This window comes from Theobroma umbraticum, unplaced genomic scaffold (genome assembly GCF_002168275.2).
Source record: "Theobroma umbraticum cultivar Fairchild unplaced genomic scaffold, ASM216827v3 scaffold_30.0, whole genome shotgun sequence".
NCBI lineage: Eukaryota > Viridiplantae > Streptophyta > Magnoliopsida > Malvales > Malvaceae > Theobroma > Theobroma umbraticum.
The window spans coordinates 8,064,669-8,088,374 of record NW_018397254.1 but is presented as its reverse complement, the minus strand read 5'-3'; the positions used below and the strand labels follow the sequence as shown (position 1 = coordinate 8,088,374).

Genomic DNA, 23,706 nt, shown 5'->3' with positions numbered 1-23,706 from the left:
ATCATCACTACTTGTTCATAGGAGAATCAATATTATTTTGTCCACGTATGCATGCATTGATATCTAATGGATTCTCCAAAATAATTGAAAGATCTGAAAAAAGGAATAAGATCTAGGGAAGCTGACGCCAAAGGCAAAGAATCGGGGGAGAGACAAGGGATGATTAGAGTGACAACGATGATGAATCATTGCCACGGTGGTCAAGCCGGATATGTTCATCACTTTTTGGGAATTCACTTAACTTTTATGAACCTGGTTTCTAAAAGCACTTTGTTTTACACCTAAGAATCTCCATAGCCCGCCCAAACTTCTGGCTGGCTGCTTTTCTGATTGTGATCTGGGAATTTGAAGCCAGCCCTTTTTCATTCCAAGTGGTGAAAGAGAGAAGAAAGGGATGCGGAAGTACCAGTTGCTGGATTTTCACTTTTTATTTGGGTTTTGCTTTATTTTCCACTATGTAAACTTTTAACTTACTAGTAAGCAAGAGTATGTCTTGCTTGCTTTGCCCTAACAACTATTGATGATCGGGTCGGGAGAAAAGTCCTTGATGAGCCACTTTTGAGAAACAGGATAGTACTTACATTCACTTACCTTCCACAGGATCAGTTCTCCACAAATAGTAGCCCCAGAATGTGGAGATCGAACAACTTGCATGTGGGAACAAAATACTTTCTCGTCTACTCAGATGAACTCAAAAGCCCTTTTTTGATCGAGAAACATTCCACCATGAAATCCTGATGGACGATTTCAGTTTCAAATAATCAAAATACTGTTACCGTTTCTTTTCTGGGAAAGAAAAAGAATTCTTCCTGAATGATTATAGAAGCGAACCAGCACTCTTATGTGGATGATCTAGGAAACTAAGATTCATACGCTTAAATCTAGGCAGAAAAAAAAAAGCAGTAATACAGGAAGCTCAAGTTTGTGGCAAAAAGGCAGAACCAAGAGATGGAGTTCACTGTAGGGTTTGCATGTGCACAACAGCATAACCACATTTGGCAGTCCTCTGGATGCACATGGGCCATCTCCCACTAGAAGACCAACTGCTTTAGGCAATCCACCAAAATCTCAAAGTTGGAGTTTCAATTGCTCCGCAAACACGTCGGTCCAGTGGGTCATGCTACATATGGACTGACAGCAGGAACTGCTTGTGCTCATTAAAGGCATCCCATGTGGCTAATAGGTGCTAACCATGTTCAAAACTTAACAGGCACAATACACTCCATAAAATGTGCACTAATTCATGCAAGCACAGTGAATTTGTTATGTGCATGACAAATGTGAAATCATCACCGTATAAACTTATCAAACAAAATTATGTCAAAGCTATCAACACCATTCATCCCAAAACTAATCACAATCCAAAGGAATTGGTCAAAAGGAGCGATTAAAGTGCCTACAGGGTCACCATATAAGAAAATTACAGGTTTCTTCCTGGCAATAGCAAAAGACACATGTTTTTATTACGATTTTCTACTCAGAAAACCTACCCTCTTGACTCCTACAGGACAAAACTAATCTGTGACTCCCTCAATTGGGTGTTGCACTCAGCTGTGCCAATCCATGGCCCTTTCAAGTACCTGCAATGGAAGTGCAAAAAGTTATCTGCAAAAGGCTCTCAATCACATTGGATAAGCCATTAACTACAGTTCACCTCAACTCATACTAAATTTATTGGTTGTCGGATGAATGTTCATCATTATTCAAATTGATGTTCCCTAAATGCAAAGCGTGCTAGTCCATGCCAATATTCTTCACCAAAAAAGAGTAAGTACAACTCTTAGAAGCCCAAGTGAGGGAAAAATATCAGCAAGCAAAGTAATTAAAGTCAAGAGGCCAACATATATTGTAGAAAGGGACAACAAAACTTCCCAAAATTTGTGACAACTTAGCAAAAAGCAAAAATTGTGAGCAAAACTGTTTTAACTAGAGAAGAATTTATTTTGAAGCATAGTGCAATCAATGGGCGTAAGAATTTCAATGCACTTTGGATATCTAACATTTATGGTTCATCACAAAGTCGGTAAGTGGCACAAAATACCAATGACTGTATGTCACATAAACATGACATTAAGTTGAGGAACCTTTCAACCTTTCCAATAGGGTCCTCAGTGCTAAATCACCAGCATGAGTGTTTTACAAAATGATAAATTATTTGAACAGCTAAGATTAAGCAGGTAAAGGGAGTTAGATTCTGTTTCTCTTTATTATAGTTTAACATAAAAATAAAGTGTGGTGCAATAGTAAAAATATAGTACTGATAAGAAAGAAAACAGGAAATAGAGTCTGAGAATAGCAACTTTTTGAATAAGTGTCCAAGGATAGGAATTATCCAGATCAGTACTCCTATGTGGCAGGGATCATATTTAGTTAACAGCAGTTTATACAAATTTAACATAAGGTTTTTTGACCGTTTCTTTTGTTAAATTGCCTATGGCAGTGGCAACACTCAATAACTAACATATTAAAAAGCTAGATGACTGAAAATATTTATTTAGACAAAAAAAAAAGTTTAAAGCATGTCAAGTGCAGACACAGTTAAACCTAATCTGTCTCAGCTTATATTCCAAGGCTTTGGTTTATCTATTTACTCTGCACAAAAGTTCTGACTACGTACCTTTGCTTATACTTTCATAATAAAAGGTAAAGAATAACAATAAAAAAAAGAGACCTACGATGTGGAATCATTCTCTCTCCTTTAGCTGATTGAAAGTCCACGTGCATCACCCATCTTTTCCATTCCTTCCTATCAATCCCAATCCCAATTCCTTCTCATTAACCAAATTTCAAAGAACTAACAAATTCACTTAATTAATGTTTGGTTTTAGGTAAATTAAATACAAAAATTATGACATAAACATAAAATTCCAAATATTTACTTTGCGAATTTGAAGTTATTCAAAAAATGTGAATAACAACAATTCAAAAACTTCTGTTTTGAATTCTTTTTTCTCATGTATCCTAGAAATAGTAAGACTCACAAAGAGACTACTAGCGATCCTGACAAGTACGGCGGAAGGTACCATGAGACAGCTCGCAGCAAGCCCGCACATTAACAGTTAGGTGTGAAGTAAGACAGGCCGTGGCCACCATGCTATGCAGAGGCAAGAATGATTGAACACATCCCAATTCTCCAAAATTCCTGAAATGACAAAAGAGCACCGAATTGATGTTAAACACGCCAGCATCATTTTGTAACTAGAAAAATGCGGGCAAACTAGAATTTGTTTCATAAAAAATGGTCCTCTAGTATGAATCTCACTGAACCATATGGCCTTAAAAATTGTAAGAACCCATTCTGATCTTAAGAAAATTTGGGAAAAGAAAAACATTACCTTCCGTTACTTGAAACCAGAAAAAACTAGAAGCATCTAATAAATAGACAATAATAAGACCCAAATTTTTGACCAAATTTTGTTTTACTATTTCCCATCAATAAACGATATCATAAAGGATAAATAATTTCCAATAATTGCAAGAAATGAAAAAGAATGAAATGATAAAATGCTAATAAAAATCACGGCAGGACTTGGATCTCGAATTATTTTCGCAGCCAATAAATCTCCACTAACAGTCATTTCTAATACATTCATAATAATAAAATTCAATGTTGACTGAAAAATTAGCAATTGTCCATTTCTTTTCTTCTGTTTTATCTTATAAGGAACCAAAAGAGGTGTTTAGAGTAAGGACCTGGAAGGGGCGAAGGAGGGGCGGCGGGACTGGAGGCGGGGAACAGAGGAATTCGGGGGACGAAGGCGGGGCAGCGGGGGAGCGGTGCGGAGCGACGGAGCTCTGGCGGCGGACATGACGGAGCGAGAAAGGGATCCTGCACTGCGCCAAGCCATTTTCCCAGCGAATCGTGATCGAGAGGGAGAGAGCAAGCCGAATGACTACTTCGGCAAGGGTTTTGGTTAGGCTTTAAGGGGTAGGGGTGTGTTTGGGCTTACTCAGTTTTGCTAGTGGGCTAATCATTTGAGGACTTTTTATGGGCCTGTCGACCGTTTTCTGCGGTTCAGACTTCAGATTTCTCTCATTAATTAGGCTTCGTTCTCCTTATATGGCCCTGACAACGACACAAGATTGGAACCAATTTTATGGGCTCTGTTCAAACTCAGAAATTCTCGCCTGTCTATTTGCTATAACTAGTACGGTATGATACACTGTAACGAGAGAACAAAAAAGGAAAGAAGCAAACCCATATTGGACAACAAATGATGCGGAAAGCAGGAACCAAAGTTGAATACACACCATAAGGATCCATTTCGGATCTTTGTTATCATTGGAGGGAGTAGGTATTCACACATTCTAACTGTTCATTGTATGTGTAGAGGAAACCAGAGGATAGATTAACAGATACCATAGTTTCTCTATAATGTAATCTTAATCTTTTCAGACAATTCTGGTTTTTCAACCAAAGACCGACTTCATGAAGATTTCCTTCTTTCCAGCATACGTTGACTGTCACTCCTCCACGTGCCATCAATCCTTTCACGCATCCGTTTGCCCATTTATCCCGGCAAAGAGCAGGAAGCAGGTAAAGGTCTTCCATGGTACTTTGAACAAGCATTTCTGCAACTGCCGCTGTAAAACTGACACCAGAATTTGCAGAAATAATACCTTGGTCAATTTTTATATGTTTCTAATATTTGAAGGCAGCGCTTGCTTAAACTAAAGCAACTAGGTTCAGAAAGTCAAATAATTAAGAAAAATTTATGCTCTTTAAGTGGAATAATTGAACTAGAATCTATGCCTCGAAGAAGAAATATGCACACAAGGAAATGCACAGTATGGCATAGATGTTCACCACTAGATATAACAAATGGATGAGAGGCACGGAACTTTTCAACTTAACAATATTCTTTTATGTCTAAAGTTTGTAAAAACAGACAGCGTAGCTTACCCAAAGTTAGCATCAATCTGAAAAGGAGGGTGCGCTGCAAACAAATTACTGTACAGACCACCTTCAAAAGCTTTCTCATGTTCTGGATCCACAAAGTATATTAAATGTTTGACCATCTGATAAGAATGCTCACTGTTATGAAGGCGTGCCCACAAAGCAGCTTTCCATGTGGTTGACCATCCAGGTCCCTCCTCTCCTGGTAAATTGATGAAAATATAAGAGACAACACTACCTGACTGTTACTTGCCTCTCAGTAATAGTCAGCTTGACTGTTTATTTTTTCATCTGGAGTATGATTTAATCCAATGGGGTACAGAAAACAGTTGTTAGAGTAGATGAATTCCTGAGCTACGTGCTATTCTACGTATGATCCACAAATTGTTTTTAGACTGATCGTCAACAAACTCAGCTAAGCCTGAACCCAATCAGTTGATTCTGGCAACATAGCACATTCCTTCGTCTCATTGGATAAACAATTTTGACATGCAATAAATAATAATAATCTCATATTTTGACAATTAACATAGATGTAGATTCTTTTTTTAGATATTTCATATTGTCTTAGTCAAAGAAGCCCTTATTCACTCTAGAGGATTATTCTCAAGTATAAACTTCATCACTGTAGGAAACCAACAAGGTGAAACCAAAAAAGCACAGGGCACTAACTGCAGAGTGTGGATAACGCTAAAATAAACAACCCAGATGGGAAACAAAGACCAACCTCGCTTATGAAGTGTATGCTCTGCGGCTTTGCAAAGGCCTGGTGTACTTTCTATCGTTATTGTATGTCCGGGAAACAGGCCAAACAAGTGTGAAAGATGTCGGTGATGCACATCTGGGTCCTGAAAATCTTGTGCCTGTTTATTAAACAGGAAATCCTTAACCAGGAAAAATACCAACAGATGTCGTGGACATAGGAACTTATGAATTATGACTCAAAAAGGTCTTCAAAAATTACTTGACAATTTGTTCAAGCAAGTGACATACCCATTCCATGATGCAACCATCTTTAGCAATTTTGGTTGGATAAAGCCTCGATTGAGCCTTACGCACTCTTTTTACTAGATCATCCTCATTTTTATCTAAAACCTGTACCATTCTTAAATATAAAGTATTTAGAGAAATGGACAATAGTAGTCTTCTTAACTTTTAGAATAAGGGATTTACCTCAGCAGCTGAAAGGATCACATAAAAGACTTCTTTTATGATTGCCATGTCCATGGTTGATGAATAGCTCACACTAGCGCGGTTACCATCAGGAGCGATAAAGTCATGTTCAGGAGAGGTTGATGGGTTAGTTTCAAGATAACCTTCTTGTCCTTCAATCAACCAATCTAAAAGAAATAACCCACATCCTTCCAACAAAGGATATGCCTTGTCTTTAAGAAAATCCTAAACACATAGAAGAGCATTAATACTCATTTCTTTAATGTAATTTGTGATAAGAATATCACAGTATCAGCATTATTATTCCACAAGAACAAAATAAATAAATTCTTCTCAGTTAATAAAAGAAATGAGTAAAGTTGTACTCTTGGTCATGAAGGCATTTCATAGTGTGTGCTTAATGTACAACACCTTGAAAATATTCTGAGATAAGAGAAAAAAAATGGCATTCCTAACAAGGAACTAATTTCTATGAAGTTTTAGCAAGTAATGGGCAAAAAGTTACAAAACTATCAAGATCTCACATTGTCCATGGTATATGTATAGTGCTCCCAGAGATGGACACAAAGCCAGGCTCCACCCATGGGCCATAATGCCCAGTCAACGTTACCAGCATCTGCTGATGATTTTGCCCATATGTCAGATTTATGATGTACAACCCAGCCACTTGCTTCGTAGTTGACCTGTTAGATAATGTGAGTTAGAAGGAAATTTCCATATGAAGAAATGCAGGATGGAAGAAAGGAGGAAAATATAAGTCATAAGATAATAATATTGTCAAGGTCCACAGTTGTAAAGCTATGGGTCCTTGGTGGGAAAAGGAGTAAGGGCAGTACTCCAGTTGCTCAGTTAGGCAAAACCCTAATAAGAAGTAAGATATCTATTTATTTCCGTTCATACATGTATGTATCTAAAACAATCCTAGTTCTTTATAGCATACAACTTGGATGCTTAATGCAAGACCTATTACTTCAAGTAATTGCCACCACAAGGAAAATCTCAATCCTGGAATCTGTCCAGGTAATTTAGCAGATATAAACAAGTTATATATATATGAGACTAAATCAGTTTAGCAGGATTTAGTGTAAAGGGAAAACCTTCTTACTTTTGCAGTTTTGTGCCCCTTGACTGATAGGGAAGTGAGAAAATCAAATAAAGGCTCCTGACATTCACTGAGGTTGCAAGGCAAAGAAGGCCAGTAATTCATTTCAAGATTGATGTTCAAATGAGGAGCAGCACTAGAGACAGATTACAGAGTCAGTGACAGTCCAGATATTACCTTGATAGGAACAAAAGCAATAGTTATAGGATTCCACATGACACACATGCATGTGCTCAAATTGACGAGAAAGTGTAAGATAGAGAGAGTAAATGAGAAAAAAAAAAGAAATAGAAACAGAATCTAGACATACTCCCATTTTGGCTCAAGATCTTTGTTCCATATTCCTTGCAAGTTTGCCACCTGAGTTCCAGGCCGTGAAGAAGAAATAAGCAAATATCGACCAAACTGGAACAGAAGCTCCACTAAAGATGGATCTTCATCCATTTGAAAAGATTTAATTCTCTCTGCAGTTGAAACTCTATCATCTTGATTTTGCTTGAAACATAAATTACACATAGAGCTTTTTGAAAGCTGCAGTGAGACACGGTGAAAAAGATTCTGATAGTCATCTATATGATGAGCGTAAAGAGCAGCATATGACAGATTTCTCATTGACTTCAAGACACTGAGAGAATCTGAAGTAGGATCCTTCTTAGAATCTGAAGGCTTAGTGAATGGCCCATCAAAAGAAGATGATGCCACAAGAAGCAAAATGGCCCAATCTGAACCTTCAACCCTCAACTTGTTGTCATTTAGATTATGCATCATGCCATTCTCCTCACTAATCTGTAAATCAAGAACAGCAGAAAACTGAATACCCTTTGGATTGTCATTTGCAGACACTTGTGGTGGGATTCTTTTTTCAGGGCAATGTCCTTCCATTATAATCTGACTTTGGTCATTCATCCAACAATGGTGATCTAACTTACTGTCCAGAGATACAGTAAAAGATAGAGACCCAGGTTTGCTTCCAGAAATCTTTGTTACCATTACTTGGTTGGGATTAGAGGCAAAATGCTCCCTGGAAAATTCTACGTCGCCTACAATATATTTTATTCGTACAGTTGCAGTATCCAAGTCCAGCTCTCTCTGATAAGTTTCTTTAGCATAATTAAGATGAGAATCATCAAATTCCAGCTTGATATCACCAAGCAGCTGGTAAACCTTCATCATCAAAAGACAACCACCAGGATAGATTCTCAGAATAATTTCAATTTGTCCAGTAGAATCACAGAAACTGGCATGTAATTTCATGACTTAAACCATAGGAAAAAGTTCAGGATTCTATAAGTTATATGATTTTTTACAAGTTAAAAAACATTAATGGATATGGAGCAACATACATCTGCAGGATTTCCAACCAACTTGGCTGCTGCTGCAGTAGCTTCAGCATATTGACCACTGTCAACAAGATTTCTAACCTCTGATAGTGCATCTGGAGCATTAGGGTTTGTATAGGTTCCAGGAACCCCAGTCCAAAGGGTGTCCTCTACAAAATAATTAATAAAATATGGTCATTTTCTTTTCTACTAAATTATTAGGCATAATTTGTAGACACAGACAAGTATTATATCCACATGTATGTATACAAGTTCTAAATTTCTAATGGTCTTTTCTCTTCTTCTTTTTTATGGTTGGTGCTAGGAAGAGGAAATGGCTTCCCTTCCAAAAAGTAATGTACTAAACTTGATGGTAAAAGAAATGCAGAAGGTGAACAAGTTTTTGACAGAATTCGATAGAAATTCTCAAAGAGGAGGAGAAAGATTTATTTTTAGTTTACCGTTGAGCTGGAGAAGTTCAGAAGCGACGCCACCCCAAACCATGGCACCGAGACGACCATTGCCGATGGGAAGGGCGTCAGTCCAGTACTTGGCGGGTTCGTTGAAAGTGACTTTAAGTGGCCTTGAAGTTGAACTCTGGGAGTGGGAAGGGACCATCGAGCTTGGGTTCAAGAGCTCCGACACTGTGGGTCGCCGCACCAGGACCCACTCTTCATCTCCCATTGCAGGAAATATAGGAACTACAAACTGTAAGAATACGAACAAATCAACCTTGATTGCTTTCTTTCTACTCTCGCTTTTTGCTTTTGTTGGACGTTTATTCGTTTACCAGTATAAACTGGGAACTGGGTGTTCCATGACAAGCAGTGACAACAAACCCAATCATCAAAGGCTTTTGCTGGTGGCCTGGTGATTTGAGGACTTCGCATCTGCATGGGCCATATTTGGAAGTTGGAAGTTAGTACAGAGTGGGTGCTTGATACAGTTGGCGGTCGATGACAAATTGACCATGACTTATCATCCCTGATTTTGTTATCCAACCAATCGGAGTTTGCAAATTCATCAAAGCAATTTTCCAATTCAGGTTTGTCTCAGGAACACGTATTTTCTGAAATTTTGTACTTATACTTTTAGCTTGAGCTTAAATCAATACATAGATGTGTATAAACAACATGACCGGTAAATAACCGATAATTGAACAATCCTATAGAAGAAATGTAATACATGTCCAAAAAGATTACTATCTGTAGTGAGGCACAAGAATAAATGTAGAAAGAATGAAACAGGAATGCAAAGGAATCCAAGTTCCTGTGCAAAATTTATTAGGAGACACAAAATAAATGCTCTACAGGGAGATACCCTGTTCAAGAAAAAGCCGCTTCCGACAGAGAGTAGGTCCTCACGCATTTCAGATGTCTATTGAAGGTGTAAACTTTCCCCCTTGATATCTTTGCCGTTATTGTAGTTCCTCTATAATGTAACCTTTTGACAGAAGTTTGTTCCTTGGACCAAAGCCCCACTTCCTCTAGATCTCCTTCTTGCCAGCAAATGTTGACTGTCACCCCACCGCGTGCTTTCAACCCTTTCACGCAACCATTTGCCCATTTATCCCGGGGAAGAGCAGGGAGCAAGTATAGATCCTTCATGGTGCTCTGAACGAGCATTTCTGCAATTGCTGCTGAAAAACTGGCATTTCCAAGACAGAGTAATATAGAGTTTAATGAATCTTCATTCTATATTGAGCAAAAGTATACCAAGTTTGTAATTAACTCTCAACAGCTTCAAATAGCCAAATACCAGGTGTCCTAGCCTAAAGGTGCATCTAATCTCATTCACTTATTCCTTCCTGTGCTGGTTAATTTTACTTCAGCAACCACTTGCCACGAGGCCACATGATAATTCATTGCAAATTCTGAGTTGGAAAGGGGAACCAATTGTTGGCATGTTGAACAGAAAATTGCCACAAAATCTCAGTAATATAACAAAGAATACTGCTTACCCAAAATTGGCATCAATTTGAAAAGGTGGATGTGCAGTGAACAAGTTACTGTAGAGTCCTCCCTCAAAGTCAGCTTCATGAGTTGGATCCACCAAACTAATTAAATGCTTGACCATGCGATAAGCATGCTCACTGTTGTGAAGACGTGCCCACAAAGCAATTTTCCATGTAGTTGACCATCCTGGGCCATCCTCCCCTGTTTCAGGTCATGAAAAATGTAAGCATACTGCTTAAGCAATATCATAATAGTAAAGTTCAAAATGATATAAATCTTCATTTCGTCACTGGCTCTAACTTCTCCAACAGTACTAATGCAACAGTTTGCATATACCGCAGTTCTGGAATCCATAAGGCCATGGTCATAGAAGTTCCGAAGACAACATGCTTAAAACCAAAGTAAAGTAGGAGGCTTCTGGCAACACACATTTTTCCTTACAAAACCTACCAATCCAAGTGTTGCATTACATGTCTTTGCGTTTCAAAATTTTAGAATATTCTATAATCATACTGCTGAAATGTCTAATTAACTAATTTATATTACTTACTTTCTTTCTATGAAATGATATGCAGATTCACCATGAAGTCATTGTATCAGACGTACCTCTTTTATAGAGGGTATTATCAGCAGCTTTACAGAGGTCTGGAGTCTTTTCAACAGTAATTGTGTGCCCGGGAAACAGGCCAAAAAGGTGTGATAGATGTCGATGATGCACATCTGGGTCCTGAAAATCTTGTGCCTGCTCCAAAAGGCAAGAGAATATTTTCATCTAGCTTGTTGAACACGATTATAAAAACTTTAAGAAAGATTGGGATCCAGCTGTGCACACACCCATTCCATAATGGAACCATCTCGAGCAATTTTTGTGGGTAACAACTTTGGCTGAGCTTCACGGACTTTTCCAATGAGAGCATCATCCTTTCTTCCCAAAATCTGTCTTTAGAAAACAGATTAGCATATAAAGAAATGAAGAATATTACGCAGAAAACTTGGCCTGTTTTTATTAGCACAAAGTAAAAACTTCACCTCAGCAGCAGAAACAATTTCAGAGAACACTTCTCTTATGATTGCAATGTCCATGGTTGATGAGTAGCTTACACTTGCTTGCTCACCATTAGGAGCAACAAACATATGCTCAGGAGAAGTTGATGGATTGGTTTCCAGATATACTCCAGGGCCCTCAATCAACCAGTCCAACAGAAAGGAAGTACAGCCTTCTAACAAAGGATATGCCTTATTTTTAAGAAAATCCTAATTATGAAGAAAATATTAGAAATCCTTTGAACAGAAAAAAATATGAAGCTATTAGATTAACACTTCTATAAATCAACTTCAAAAATGGTTGTTCAAACGATAAACTCAGCTCATAAAATATTGAGTCAACCACCCTTGATAATGTAAAAATTATATATACCTTTCAAAAAAAATGTAAAAATTATATAATATGCGACATGTAAAAAAATAAAACTAGTCCCAAATATATAGCTAAAAATGGGTGGCAACTTTTCATGTCTCGTAATTCAAATACAAAGTGAATATCTCACTTAATCAACCAATCTCCTCCACTTCAACCATTTCCCGAATTATAAACTACTTATGGTCACTTCCTAAAGGCTGAGGCAGGGCTGAAAGGATTTGCTTTAAAAGGTCTGGCTCCTTTCCATGAACAACATTTCAGATGCTAAAAATTCCAGTTTTGAAAAACATTCATCAACTTGATATACGAATTATTAATGGTGATGGGTGAGCTGTTGCATGGATTCATCTTTCCCATTGTTTTTTCTCACTCTGTGTTCTACAACAAAACAGTAAATTATAGTTTTCTTTTTATTTGGGGAAGGGGGGATTAAAAGTTCAAACTCTGCTCGTTAAGCAGGGGATAAGCACCAACCATTGAGCCCAATGCTCAGGTGCAACAGTAAGTTATAGTTTAGTATGCAAGAAAACAATTAATCTGATTGAAAAAGGGACAAAAACAGCAATATTTGCTGAAGGAAGCCTCATGCTTATCAGAATACAGCCTTCCCCAGATCATTTGTGCAACATAATATCTAAGATTTGCATCTATGTATTATTCGCATTAGCACATAAATCATTCTCATATGACATCTTTAAAGAAGAATCTGCAGTGAAGTTGATAACAAAAAACTCATAATAAGTGTAAAACAAACAATTAGAAGGCAAGACAACTAAAACCACGGCATCTTACTTTATCCATTGTATAGGTGAAATGCTCCCAAAGATGAGTGCAGAGCCAAGCTCCCCCCATTGGCCATAAAGCCCATACAGCCTCGCCTCGATCTGGTGATGTTTTTGCCCATATGTCAGACACTTGATGTGCAACCCAACCACTTGCTTCATAATTCACCTGCAACATTCATTGACTAAATAAGAAATTTACACTTAGAAGATGTAGAAGACATCTGCAGGGAAAACAAAAAAATAATCCTTCATGGACAATAAACAGATGGAGACAGCAAGGTTGGTGGTCTTTATGATTGTTTTAGGCATTCTTCAGATGCTAAGGTGAACAAACAGGAAAATTTGATGTAAAACTAAGGGGAAGGAATAACAAGACAAATTTTTTCAGAGGTTGCCTCCAACACAAATTAAAGAGAATCTCATATTTAAAAAATTTCCCTGAGACTAAATATTAGATAAACTAAATAGATTTTTTTTTTTTAACTTGGCCATAGTACTAAATAGATTTTTAGAAGAGGAAAAGTAACAAAAGAAACTTACTTCAGCAGTTTTACTCCCATTGATTGACAGACTGGAAATATAATCGAACAAAGGTTCCTGGCACTCTTTCAGGTTGCAAGAAAGGGACGGCCAATAGTTCATTTGAAGATTAATATTCAGATGAGGGGCGCCACTGAAGAATTAAAAAGAAGAGAGAGAGAAATCATCAAATCCTGATATAGCAGTGAAAAATTAAATTTCATTTGTTGGTAATAACTTTTGCTGAGATATTAAATTGGCAGAAGACATAGCTGCATATTTGTTGCATTCATATATAAATATATACAAGGAATGGAGAAATTACTGATCTGGGACATCTCAACAGGTAGGAAGAAATTGCAGCAAGCAGAAAACACCAAATTTAATGAAAGTATAAGGAAAGGAACCAAGAAGGGGTGTGTATGAGAGAGTTGAAAACATACTCCCATGCTGGCTCAATATCCTTGTTCCAAATACCCTGCAAATTTGACACCTGAGTTCCTGGCCGTGAAGAAGAAATAAGCAAATACCGACCATATTGAAACAAAAGCTCCACAAAGGAAGGATCTTCATCTGTTTGAAAAGATTTCACCCTCTCCGCAGTTGAAACTGCATCATCTTCACTTTTACTGAAATATAAATTAGTTGTAGAAGATTTAACCTTCTTCATCTCCAGAGAGCCATCTTTTAAATTGCTCTTCGAACTTTTTGAAAGCTGCAGAGATACACGGTGAAAAAGATTCTGATAATCATCCAAGTGGTGGGCATGAAGATCAGAATATGACAAGTTTTTTATAGACTTCAACGCGTTGAGAGACTCCGAAGTAGGATCTTTCCTAGATTCTGCAGGCATAGTGAATGGACCGTCAAACGAAGAAGAAGCAACCAGAAGCAGAACGGCCCAATCTGAATCTTCAACCTTCAACTTCTTGTCATCTAAAATGCTAACAACACCTCCTTCACTAATTTGTAATTCAAGACATGCAGCAAACTGAATTCCCTTTGGATTCTCATTCACACTAGCTTTTGGTGCGATTCTTTTACCGGGACAACTTCCTTGCATTATAATCTGATTTTTCCCATTTGCTTGAGAATTATGATGTAACTTGCTGTCTAGAGAAACTGAAAATGACAGAGACTTAGGTTTGCTTCCAGAAATCTTTGTTACAATAACCTGATCAGGATTTGAAACAAAATGTTCCCTAGTAAATTCAACATCACCAACAGAATATTTCACGGTTGCTGTTGCAGATTCCAAGTCAAGCTCTCTGCGATATGTACCTTCTGTATACTTAATATGTGAATCATCAAACTCTAGCTTGATATCCCCCAGAAGTTGGTAAACCTTCATCATTAAAAAGATCATTAGAACAGAGCTTGAACCAGAACTTGATGTTTCATGAAGTAAGAATTCATTGAAGCTGTAGTCCAAAGCTCAAAAGTTTCCTATAAAAAGAAGCTCTGAGGCAATTGGCAAGAACAATACAGTAAGTAGGCAAACCTCATGGACAAACTGAAGAAAAATCAGGAGACAGCACAATTAAATGAGAGCCTTCACTATTTCACTGCTTTTCGAGCCAGAAGCAGCAAAATTTAAGGGAAGCCAACAGATGCATAAATTATGCAATAAGTATTTTTGTAGTCCATCTCTCAACATGTCTCTTCTGCTTCAGAAAATTGAGGTAGTATTATGTTTAAACCCCATATTCTGGTCATAGAATAGATACAAAATGTCCAAATAACAAATTTTCGTTATCCACCCAAGTAACTAAACATCCAATGCCGCCTAGCAATATGGTTTCAAATGAGAAATGACATCTAAAAACGCAAACACACTAGCATACACGATAAGAAAAATATAGTTATGCTAGAGATAAAACAAATAACCGTACATCAGAGGGATGGTCTGACAACTTGACCGCTGCTTTTGTAGCCTCAGCATATTCACCACTGTCAACAAGTTTCCTAACCTCCGCTAAGGCGGGTGGAGCATCAGGATTCGTGTAATTCCCTGGAATCCCAGTCCACAAAGTGTCCTCTACAAAGCAATAACATCATTGCTTAATTAAAGTTTGCTTTTGTACACATTACAGAATAGCAACCGATTCACATCATTGCATATCAAATCTTCAATTGATCTTTATAGTCACCAAAAACAAAGATAAAAAGGTATAAAAAGTTAAAAACTTTTTGATCATTTCTTTTAGTCATAACATAAAAGTGTTACATTGAAAATAAAAAGCTACAAGAAAATGTATAATGCGAAAAAAAGGAACAAGAAAATCTTCCTCTTTTCTGTAAATAAGGTATGTAATGGGGTGCTTTTGGAATTTAATTACCATTGAGCTGGAGAGTTTCCGATGCAATGCCGCCCCACACCATGGCGCCAAGGCGACCATTTCCGATGGGACTTGCGTCAGTCCAGTGCTTGGCAGGTCCACTGAACGTAACTTTCAACGGCTTGGAAGTGTCGGCAAGGGCCATGGAGGTGGGGTTCCAAATGTCCTTCTCCGCGGGTTTCCGCACCAGAACCCACTCTCCATCGTCCATCACCACCCCCAACGGACACCACCCAGAAGCAAAGAACCAACCAAAAACTTATGACTAACTCACCAAGCAAAGACGAAGAAACAGAAGATGAAATGGGAAAGAAAAAGGTGAGAACTCAGAGCAGTTAAGAAGTAAGAACAGTGAGCAACGAGGCTGGTGGGGAGTGTGGGGTTGAGATGTTGAATGATACGTTGACAAACACGGCATACAAGCGCAGCGGCAGAAACGTGGGACCCACATATACCTTTAAGGAAAAAGAAAGGACCATCGGCATGGCACACGCGGCGCCATGTTGTTTACGTAAGAGCCTGACACAGTCATCACGAGAATCACTAGAAAGATTTGTCTTTTTTTCAATATTTACCACTACTACTACTATTATTTTTCATCAAACAATCACGGTGGCGGTGAGAAAGTTTCCTGATCAGATTATCGGGAAACCAGTGTAACTTATTGGCAAGCAGCGTATTTTGGAGTAAATAAGAAACTTTTGATTAATCTGAGACTTTGTATAGTCAAGTTTCTTAAAAAGAAATTACCAAGAGAATCAAAACAAGTTTCTGCTATCTAGACAAACTTAAATTTTTACATTTTTTGCTATGTAAATTCAAAGAACATCATCATAAAAAGAAGTTAAAATGAATGACAGTCCTCTCTCTTTTGCTGGGTACCCTTCAACCCAATCAATGAAAACGATTACTGGAAAAGGTAGATGATGGTTCGGGTGACTGACAATTGCATAGGATATGATTCCGAAAGAGGAGGCAACGGATCTGGGATTTTGATTCTCCATTTCCTTAGCCTATATGCCCAAAGTGCCAACTATCAAACAGCCAGTACCACCATTAATTGAAGTAGTTCCATATTTCTAGGCAATTTTTTTTTTCCAATTTTAAATTCACCACTTCTTTGGAAAGTTGGAACGCTTAATATATAGAATCTTCACACGTCACTCTCCCCTCTGCCCCTGTAACTGATATTTTATAAAAACGAGGAGAATTCTTGTGAGCAACCAGATATGCCAATCGCACCCTGGCCCAATTAATTAAGCAATCCAAGAAGCACATTTATTTTATTAAATAAAGAATGCTCCAGATGGATTTCTCTTCAAAAATAGGCCTAGAAAATAAGTTCGAGCCCATATCCTGCAGCCGTGGGCGGCTAGGCAAAACATTCATATTTGTTTCCTTGAAGCAAAAGGGAAAAAAATGGGGCTCTCCCTTGCAAGGCAAAAACCAAGCATCTTGAGCGAGGTAACTTATGCTCATTGGAACATCAACCTGAAGGTTCTTAGTCAACTGGACATGAAATCTGGAACATGAAATCATGACAAATCAAATCAAAAAACATAGGTGTTCTAAGAACTTTTCTGAGCTAGTCTCCAGAGAATAGTTTGTTCTGACAAATCAAATCATTCTCCAACTCAGGTGTCTATGATATTCGCAGGCTAATGAGCATTATGTGAATAATTTGGCTTTAGCCTTTGCTAGTAGCTCCATCACAAGTCGTGGCACAGCATTTAATTAGAGAGTAGATGAAACCCAAGTTACTTACTTGAAAACACTGTGCAACTTTGGAGGAGGCCAAGGAGGGGGAAGCTTTTTGGATATTTTTACACTCTGGAGTGTACCTTTGCATTGTCTTTGAAATTTCTGGTTTGGAGGGGACTCTGGAGGGAGCCTTTGCATTGAAGAAAGTTCTTCAATTTTCTTTTAAGGGTTTGATTTTGGGGAGTTGATCTTGGACTTGTTTTGGTGTCTGTCAACGACAGACACGTTCTATTGAAGATGTAGGCGGGATTGAGGAGCGGATTTTGGACCAAAGCCTTTGGTGTTGCAGGTCTTTGAGGGGCAATGTTACTGAAGATTTGGATGAAACTAATTGATTGTATCTATTGGCTGTTGAGGAATTTTGAAAAGATTGAAGACTTTTGGTTGGCTAAATTCTCATTGAGGACTGAGTGGTATGGGACCAATTGCTTCTGCACCATGTCTTTCTTGTTGGGGTACCATATGCAGATCTATTGTTGACTGATTGGCCTCATCTGCGGTGGATAATCTATCGAGAGGAGGCATAAGTTCCGACTCGTTTGCTATTTTGATTTTTTCTTTGATACCGTCTAGCTCTGCTTTAAGGATAGACAATTCGGATGTTAACTCTAATTTTTCTTGCTCCCAGATACTCCTTTCATAGCAAAGTAACCGTTCGAGATTGATTATTTCTTCTTCCAGCACTTCGTGTCTATCATTTGTTGGAAGTATCTCATCAAACCAACAGAAGAATGCACATTGCTAGCAATATCCAGGACGGACAATTACGACCATTGTCTCAAGGCACGGAAATGGCAAATTCCAAAAGTACAAAGAGAAACAAAGAAATACTTACAGATTCACCATCCCTGGGACAGTCGTAGAACAGCCTAATGAGACCTGGGGAGGTTCGAGATTTTCTCAGTGTAGCAGGAAGTCCGCATAGACACTTTGGTTCGGTAACTTCAAGGATGCTCGTCATTTGAAACGTGAGTCCTGTTCAAATGGAACATTATACTGGTAATGTACGGAACCAAAAGAAGCATCCTTATGCAAAATAGTACTAAACACATATCAAGAATAATAGCACTTGGCAACCATCTCAATTATTGAAGCCACACCAAACAGGAAAACAAAGAGAAACCCAACAATAGTAAACCCTAGTTTCAATCTCAAAGATGCCAACAACAGATCATTCAAAGAAATGAGAGAAATCCTGTAAAATTGTGCTAGACGAAGATACAGTGATCACATATATAATTCAAGAGTAAAATTACAAAAAAGAAAAGAAAAGAAAATCATAATATAGCAAAGAAGACCTGATCCTAATTCTTTTAAGAGAGAAAGGACAGTATATTCCTCCGAAAAAGAGAGTGAGTATGAATGTAAGAGAAAAACTGGGAAAATAAAAAGTTATACAATGAGTAAAGTACTGACCGTAAGTCTGCGACCAACAATCTCAAAGCCTGATGACGATCATCCGGAAAAACAAGAAAGGAAAGAAAACAGTGAATGTGCCTCCAAAGCTTAAGCCACGGTAACTCAACAAATTACAATATTTTTATGTGCTTTTTAGCTGCTGTTTAGACTATTTTCCTACTTTCACCAATGTTGAGTTTTAATTCGACGAGATTTAATTCTAAATTTTACTTTCACCAACGTTGACCGTCTTTTTAGAACAAATGCACAGCATTCAAGACATTTTTCAAACTCCTCTTTTGCTTTCTAAATCCCCTTTTTCTTTTTGAATAAGCATCGGGATTTTCTTGATTGATTTCAAGATGGTTATCAAACATTAAAACCAATCACTACTATTTATATATGAGACAGCAAAGTGAGAAAAATAGCCAGAAAAAAAATAACAGAAGTAAGAACAGTAAAAGCTTTTGATGGGCTGCCAAATTTTATTACTACTACTCTTGTTCAGTACATTTCTCCTACGAAAGGACTGACCTAGAACGATTGTGGAAGCTAATTTGGGCCTAGGGAAGCTTCTACAATAATAAGTGCCATTACATTATACGCAATATGTCTACAAGCTGAAAATCTCCCATTCTATGTTGCAGTAATCAATGGCAAATCAACTTCGTCACACCATTCCACGCACCTTGTCTCGATATAAGAAGTACCCACATTATTAGGCAAATAACTTAGCCAAACTTCCCCTCCAATTCTCCACTTCAGAACACTTCCTTCCATTTCTCTGCTTAATCTCCACGCTACTTGCTCTCCATAATCATCCCCAGCAAAAACCAACCCACCAGTTTTCGTAAATGGCCTATTGACTCCATAATACCTATTCTGTAAACTATTGTCGCCCTTGCCACCGTTACCATAATTGAACGAGTTCCATGTGGCAATTTCGTGACCTGTCACGTTGTCACATAAAACTGCATCGAACACCGCAGCGTTCCCTTCGGCGTCTTGATCCCACCTCCAATTCTTCATCTTGTTCCTCAAGGACACTCTTGCTCTGGCTTTAACCTGTGGATTTTTGAGTTTTCCGAAGCTCCCTTTAACGAGTCTTTGCGTTTCTATTTCACTTTCTCCATTGTTTGTGGAGCGACCCAAGCTTAACCCGTACACGTATGTTGACCCAACTTCCGGCCCAACCCAAACCCGGATCCTCGATGGAAAATGTCTCTCCTCAAAATAATCCATGTCGTCCTCTTTTTTACGGAATCCTAATTTAGCCACGTGGAAGCGTAAGTTATCAACACGGGCATTTACCTGAATATAGCCATCATAGAATCCAACGGAGTATTCCAATTGAATGACTGCCTCAAGCTGCTGGTGTGCCAGGGCGTACCTTAACAAAGACTCCTTGGCTCCAATGGCGGGAAATATACTTTTTGGATTACTTGGATGCGTCAGCTTCATTGCGTTAACAGGCGCATATCCCTTCAAGGTCCAAAAGCCATGAGCCTCAGTTGCATATGAAATTCCCAAGTGCTGCCCTGGCAAAGGAGTTAATGTTTGTAATCCAACGCTAACCTCCCTTAAAATGATCCATTTTGCCAAAATATACCCCAAGGTTCGCATGAAACATAGCTCGGTGTCTACACCAACGGAAACCAGAAAGGTTCGCAGCACAGGCGCTTCTTTACACGTTAAGGCTTCGATATTTGGACCTAGTAAAGAATGAAAATAGAAGGATCCAACTTCACTAGGAGCATCACAAGCACACAACCAAAACAAGCGCGTGAGAAAGACCAGGTTAAAGAACCTTGAAAATGAGTCTGGTGAGTGAGACTCCATGATCCAAGAGATGGGTTCCGTTTTGAGTCTCTGGAGCTGGGACCTTGGGCAGGTGCTGTCAGGCACTGCTGGTGAACGGTTGATGATTTCTTGAAGGAGCTGGAGTACTAGAGGGAGGAACGGTTGCTCTGAAGATAGAGGGCACGTGTCAGAAACCCAGAGAGGCTTTTGAGAATTGGAAGCTTGAAAACCTTCAAAGCATATGCTGAAGGTCACCAAGGCCTCTGAATTGGACCCGGAGGTATGCTCAGCTCTGAGTTGGATTGAACGAGTCGAATCGCCTTGGTTCCGTACTTTAGTACTCGCGAGAGTAAAGATTAATGGTGAGTCAGACTCGGCCCACTCTTCTGAGTTAGGAAGCTCACATATCCAAGACCAAATGTCCCTCATTTTTGCTTCGTGGGTTTCAGGGGTTGTGTAGTTTGGAGTGCTTGTGAGATGAGAAAGAGTTGAGTGATTAAGATTCATGCTGCTGTTCATTTAAGGAAAGAACTAGTGATGGTAGATTGGCCAACTTGCAAGTAACATAAGCCACGAAAGAACGAAATTTAAGAACTGCCTGGAACTGGTGGTGCTAAATGGTTCAGTTGTGGATTTGGTTATGATCTTCTTATTTACTACAGCTGATTTTTCTTGCACTTTCCTTTCAATTCCTTAATTTTCTAGTTTTAAGACCTGGGAAAGAAAACGATGGTCGTTTGCATGGACTATAGCAAAGGCGGGACGTGGTAGTTTGACGTTTTCTGGATGTGTAGCGGCCTGTACGCGTCCTTCCATATGCGAAATTGGACAATTTTGCATGTCTGAATTTGGATCACAAAAAAATTAACAGGAAGAGAAAAACTAAAACCCCGTGTCGTTTAATCTCCGTTTTTATCCTATCATTGTCTCGACAGCATCTTGGGAATCATAAATTTTGTCGTTTACTTATATCGGACGCCGGCAAATTATTTCATTTTTCAGCTTTAATTAATTAGATTGAATGCCGACAACCAATCGAGTTCAAGGATGGGATAGAGATGGAGTATCTAGCTCGCATTGCACTATCTGTTGAGCCCTTGTGAAATTGGATTTTAGCCAATCGCCATTTAGAGCTGATTATAATTCTACTTAATTTTTATGGATCATAGTTTTCTAATGTACTGATTTCTAGTAGGAATTGTCCCATGCAAGATAATCTAGACTGGTGGGTTGCTCATGTCAATATCAATAATCGTGCAACGTAAAAACTTCATTTCAGTAAAACATAGATTTTTTTAATTAAAAAAACATGTATAGTCATTTTCTGGGCCGAGTTGCCCCGCCAAACCCACAAATATGGCCCGTTGGTAAGGATTGTCTAGGCCGCCCTGACTCAACTGGAATCATTTTGTTTTAGATGCGGATTAATGGGCCGATTAGCAGTCCAAGGAAGACAGAACACCTCTAAGATGGAACATCAAAGTGCAGTGGTTTTTTGAAAGGGAAGAATGGAGAAGGCGTTGAGAGTTTACGCTCAGGTGCTAAGGTTGGTGAGGCGCTTACCGAAGGACTCGAGGCCTTACTACGCTAAATACGCCCGCGAGAACTTCGTTAATTATAGGGACGTCGACGCCTCCGATTCCAAAGCCCTCGACGAGCTCTTCCACCGCGCCTATAACCACTCTCTGTGGGTACTCAACAAGGTTCGTCTAAACTCTGAATTCACGTCTAATAACATTAGTACATATAATTTTTCATATAAAACATTTGAAATTTATTGGGTCTTCGCATGGTTGCAGTACTCGGTGGATGAAACAGCAGCTCAGAAGCTGAAGGAGACGTGCTTCGGTAGATGAACGCGTAATGTTTACTAGGTGTTTGTTGTTATGCTCAAAATGGGCTTCGGGTGCGCTTGTTTTTTCACCATTTTTAAATGCAACTGCCAGTTTCCTTTGTGTAATCTAGGCAGTGTTTCTTTGGTATCATTCTCTCAAGCTACTGCAATTTTTTGGTTATTATATCTGTAACTTCTGGTCCTAAGTGTTCTCGTAGATTGCGGCTTTGTTGTTGAATATTTGGAGACCAATTATTTATCACTGCTAAATAAGATTTGGTTTTAATATACTTTTTTCTTTTCTAGTATTAACTACGTATTTGTAGCTGCAAGCATCAACGTATAAAGTATTAATTAAAATTCGCTAACCTTTGTCATGCATGGTTCTTATTCTTTCGTAGCTCACATTTTTGGTGAACATGTATAGGCAGTGTAGCCCAATCATTTTACTAAACACTTGGTTAGTTGCATATGCTCTGGATATTGTTGAGAGAATTTTGGAATAATTGATGAAGTGCATGAAGTTGTTGGCTGAGTTGGCTTCATCTTTTGATAAGCAGAGTTTGGGTGCAGTTGTAGTTCACTATTAAATCCTCATGATGTTTCATGTCCTTGAAACAAGGGGATACTTCTTATATCCTCTGTGGTGGAAGTTTGCACAACTTGAGCACTTCCTACAAAACAAATGCTGTCATTTTAAATTAAGACAGCAAAATAAAGTTTTTATATTTGGATTGTGACCCGAAGGCTACATCAAACTCAATTTAAAAATGTTCTTTTCAGCAGAGCTTCCACCGAATCTAAGGTCAGAACATGGCACAATCTTAATTCCCCACTGCATGGGTATGATTGAACCAGTGATCGTAACTGATTCTTACATCATAGGAACTACTTGCATGTTTCTGACAATGTTTAACAGGCTGGCATGTCTATATTTAGTTAGTTGTCCTCTTGCAATGACCTTCATGTTGATGAAGTAACTTGAACTAAACTTCAAGAACAAAAGTACTGTTATTGGTGAAGCTTAACTGGTATGTGGTTGTGAGAAATCTCTTTATGTTGTTTTCTTGTGTGCTTGATTCATTCTGAACATAGTCTATGATGTGGTTTATCAGGCCCTACAACTACTAGTATTTTCATTCCATGATGTCATCAAGGATGGCCTTTGCTGCTCCACGTTTTCAAAGATAAATCTTCAGACTTGCGTATCTTTCTCGATTTTAGTATAGTTTGATCTGGTGTTTGACACTTCCACTCAGATGTTGCCTTGTTGTAAGGCAGTGTTGGTGGGTGATATATACGTTCTCAGAATGTTTCTTCTTTTGTTTTTTTTTGAAGCTCCATAGCCATGACCCAAGTTGATAAAATTTGACTGTTTTACTCTTCTCTCTTTCCTCTCTAGCC

The 23,706-nt window shown here is 38.5% G+C and overlaps 5 protein-coding genes across 11 annotated transcripts; 1 reads left to right on the top strand and 4 right to left on the bottom strand.

Annotated features, from left to right (window-relative positions):
• Nucleotides 1-1,279: 1,279 nt before the first annotated feature.
• Nucleotides 1,280-4,037, bottom strand: LOC110420844 (uncharacterized). 6 transcript variants are annotated; one of them, XR_002445585.1, is made up of 4 exons: nt 3,694-4,037; nt 2,982-3,142; nt 2,672-2,746; nt 1,280-1,580 (listed from the first exon to the last, which is right to left on the bottom strand). XR_002445585.1 is itself a non-coding variant. In XM_021434244.1 (4 exons), exons 1-3 carry the CDS (start codon nt 3,846-3,848, stop codon nt 2,724-2,726), a joined length of 297 nt encoding a protein of 98 aa, XP_021289919.1. In that variant the 5' UTR covers nt 3,849-4,037; the 3' UTR covers nt 1,280-1,580; nt 2,676-2,723. The 6 variants fall into 6 exon arrangements, 3 of the variants coding, with proteins under 3 accessions (XP_021289919.1, XP_021289910.1, XP_021289927.1); XR_002445583.1 differs by having other exon boundaries at nt 2,676-2,746; XR_002445590.1 differs by having other exon boundaries at nt 3,024-3,142.
• Nucleotides 4,038-4,186: 149 nt separating this feature from the next.
• Nucleotides 4,187-9,406, bottom strand: LOC110420836 (alpha-L-fucosidase 2-like). Its single transcript, XM_021434218.2, has 10 exons — nt 8,953-9,406; nt 8,516-8,661; nt 7,483-8,336; nt 7,176-7,308; nt 6,595-6,753; nt 6,071-6,295; nt 5,891-5,992; nt 5,625-5,760; nt 4,904-5,099; nt 4,187-4,592 (listed from the first exon to the last, which is right to left on the bottom strand). The coding sequence occupies exons 1-10, from the start codon at nt 9,173-9,175 to the stop codon at nt 4,280-4,282; spliced, it is 2,487 nt and encodes an 828-aa protein (XP_021289893.1). The 5' UTR covers nt 9,176-9,406; the 3' UTR covers nt 4,187-4,279.
• A 230-nt stretch (nt 9,407-9,636) lies between these two features.
• On the bottom strand, nt 9,637-16,336 carry LOC110420820 (alpha-L-fucosidase 2-like). 2 transcript variants are annotated; one of them, XR_016352319.1, is made up of 11 exons: nt 15,510-16,336; nt 15,063-15,208; nt 13,614-14,515; nt 13,192-13,324; nt 12,659-12,817; nt 11,476-11,700; nt 11,281-11,382; nt 11,053-11,188; nt 10,452-10,647; nt 10,250-10,364; nt 9,998-10,138 (listed from the first exon to the last, which is right to left on the bottom strand). XR_016352319.1 is itself a non-coding variant. In XM_021434199.2 (10 exons), exons 1-10 carry the CDS (start codon nt 15,718-15,720, stop codon nt 9,817-9,819), a joined length of 2,532 nt encoding a protein of 843 aa, XP_021289874.1. In that variant the 5' UTR covers nt 15,721-16,331; the 3' UTR covers nt 9,637-9,816. The 2 variants fall into 2 exon arrangements, 1 of the variants encoding a protein (XP_021289874.1); XM_021434199.2 differs by lacking the exon at nt 10,250-10,364 and having other exon boundaries at nt 9,637-10,138; nt 15,510-16,331.
• Nucleotides 16,337-19,147: 2,811 nt separating this feature from the next.
• LOC110423015 (uncharacterized) lies at nt 19,148-21,001 on the bottom strand. Its single transcript, XM_021437111.1, has one exon. The coding sequence runs from the start codon at nt 20,985-20,987 to the stop codon at nt 19,305-19,307; it is 1,683 nt and encodes a 560-aa protein (XP_021292786.1). The 5' UTR covers nt 20,988-21,001; the 3' UTR covers nt 19,148-19,304.
• Nucleotides 21,002-21,892: 891 nt separating this feature from the next.
• LOC110423739 (complex 1 protein, LYR family protein) lies at nt 21,893-22,583 on the top strand. The gene is made up of 2 exons (XM_021438074.1): nt 21,893-22,171; nt 22,268-22,583. Exons 1-2 carry the CDS (start codon nt 21,977-21,979, stop codon nt 22,322-22,324), a joined length of 252 nt encoding a protein of 83 aa, XP_021293749.1. The 5' UTR covers nt 21,893-21,976; the 3' UTR covers nt 22,325-22,583.
• The last annotated feature ends 1,123 nt before the right edge of the window (nt 22,584-23,706 follow it).

What these genes read in the sequence shown, in the direction of transcription:
- LOC110423739 (XM_021438074.1), top strand. Translation starts at nt 21,977, where the DNA reads ATGGAGAAGGCGTTGAGAGTTTACGCTCAGGTGCTAAGGTTGGTGAGG. An exon ending in CTCTGTGGGTACTCAACAAG is followed by an intron (nt 22,172 to 22,267) that starts GTTCGTCTAAAC and finishes GCATGGTTGCAG; the next exon opens with TACTCGGTGGATGAAACAGC.
- LOC110420836 (XM_021434218.2), bottom strand. Translation starts at nt 9,175, where the DNA reads ATGGGAGATGAAGAGTGGGTCCTGGTGCGGCGACCCACAGTGTCGGAG. An exon ending in TGAACTTCTCCAGCTCAACG is followed by an intron (nt 8,662 to 8,952) that starts GTAAACTAAAAA and finishes ATTATTTTGTAG; the next exon opens with AGGACACCCTTTGGACTGGG. An exon ending in ATGGTTGCATCATGGAATGG is followed by an intron (nt 5,761 to 5,890) that starts GTATGTCACTTG and finishes TTTAATAAACAG; the next exon opens with GCACAAGATTTTCAGGACCC.
- LOC110420820 (XM_021434199.2), bottom strand. Translation starts at nt 15,720, where the DNA reads ATGGACGATGGAGAGTGGGTTCTGGTGCGGAAACCCGCGGAGAAGGAC. An exon ending in AAATTGTTTCTGCTGCTGAG is followed by an intron (nt 11,383 to 11,475) that starts GTGAAGTTTTTA and finishes TTCTAAAGACAG; the next exon opens with ATTTTGGGAAGAAAGGATGA. An exon ending in TAATACCCTCTATAAAAGAG is followed by an intron (nt 10,648 to 11,052) that starts GTACGTCTGATA and finishes GACCTGAAACAG; the next exon opens with GGGAGGATGGCCCAGGATGG.
- LOC110420844 (XM_021434235.1), bottom strand. Translation starts at nt 3,848, where the DNA reads ATGGCTTGGCGCAGTGCAGGATCCCTTTCTCGCTCCGTCATGTCCGCC. An exon ending in CCCTCCTTCGCCCCTTCCAG is followed by an intron (nt 3,143 to 3,693) that starts GTCCTTACTCTA and finishes TTGTCATTTCAG; the next exon opens with GAATTTTGGAGAATTGGGAT.
- LOC110423015 (XM_021437111.1), bottom strand. Translation starts at nt 20,987, where the DNA reads ATGAACAGCAGCATGAATCTTAATCACTCAACTCTTTCTCATCTCACA.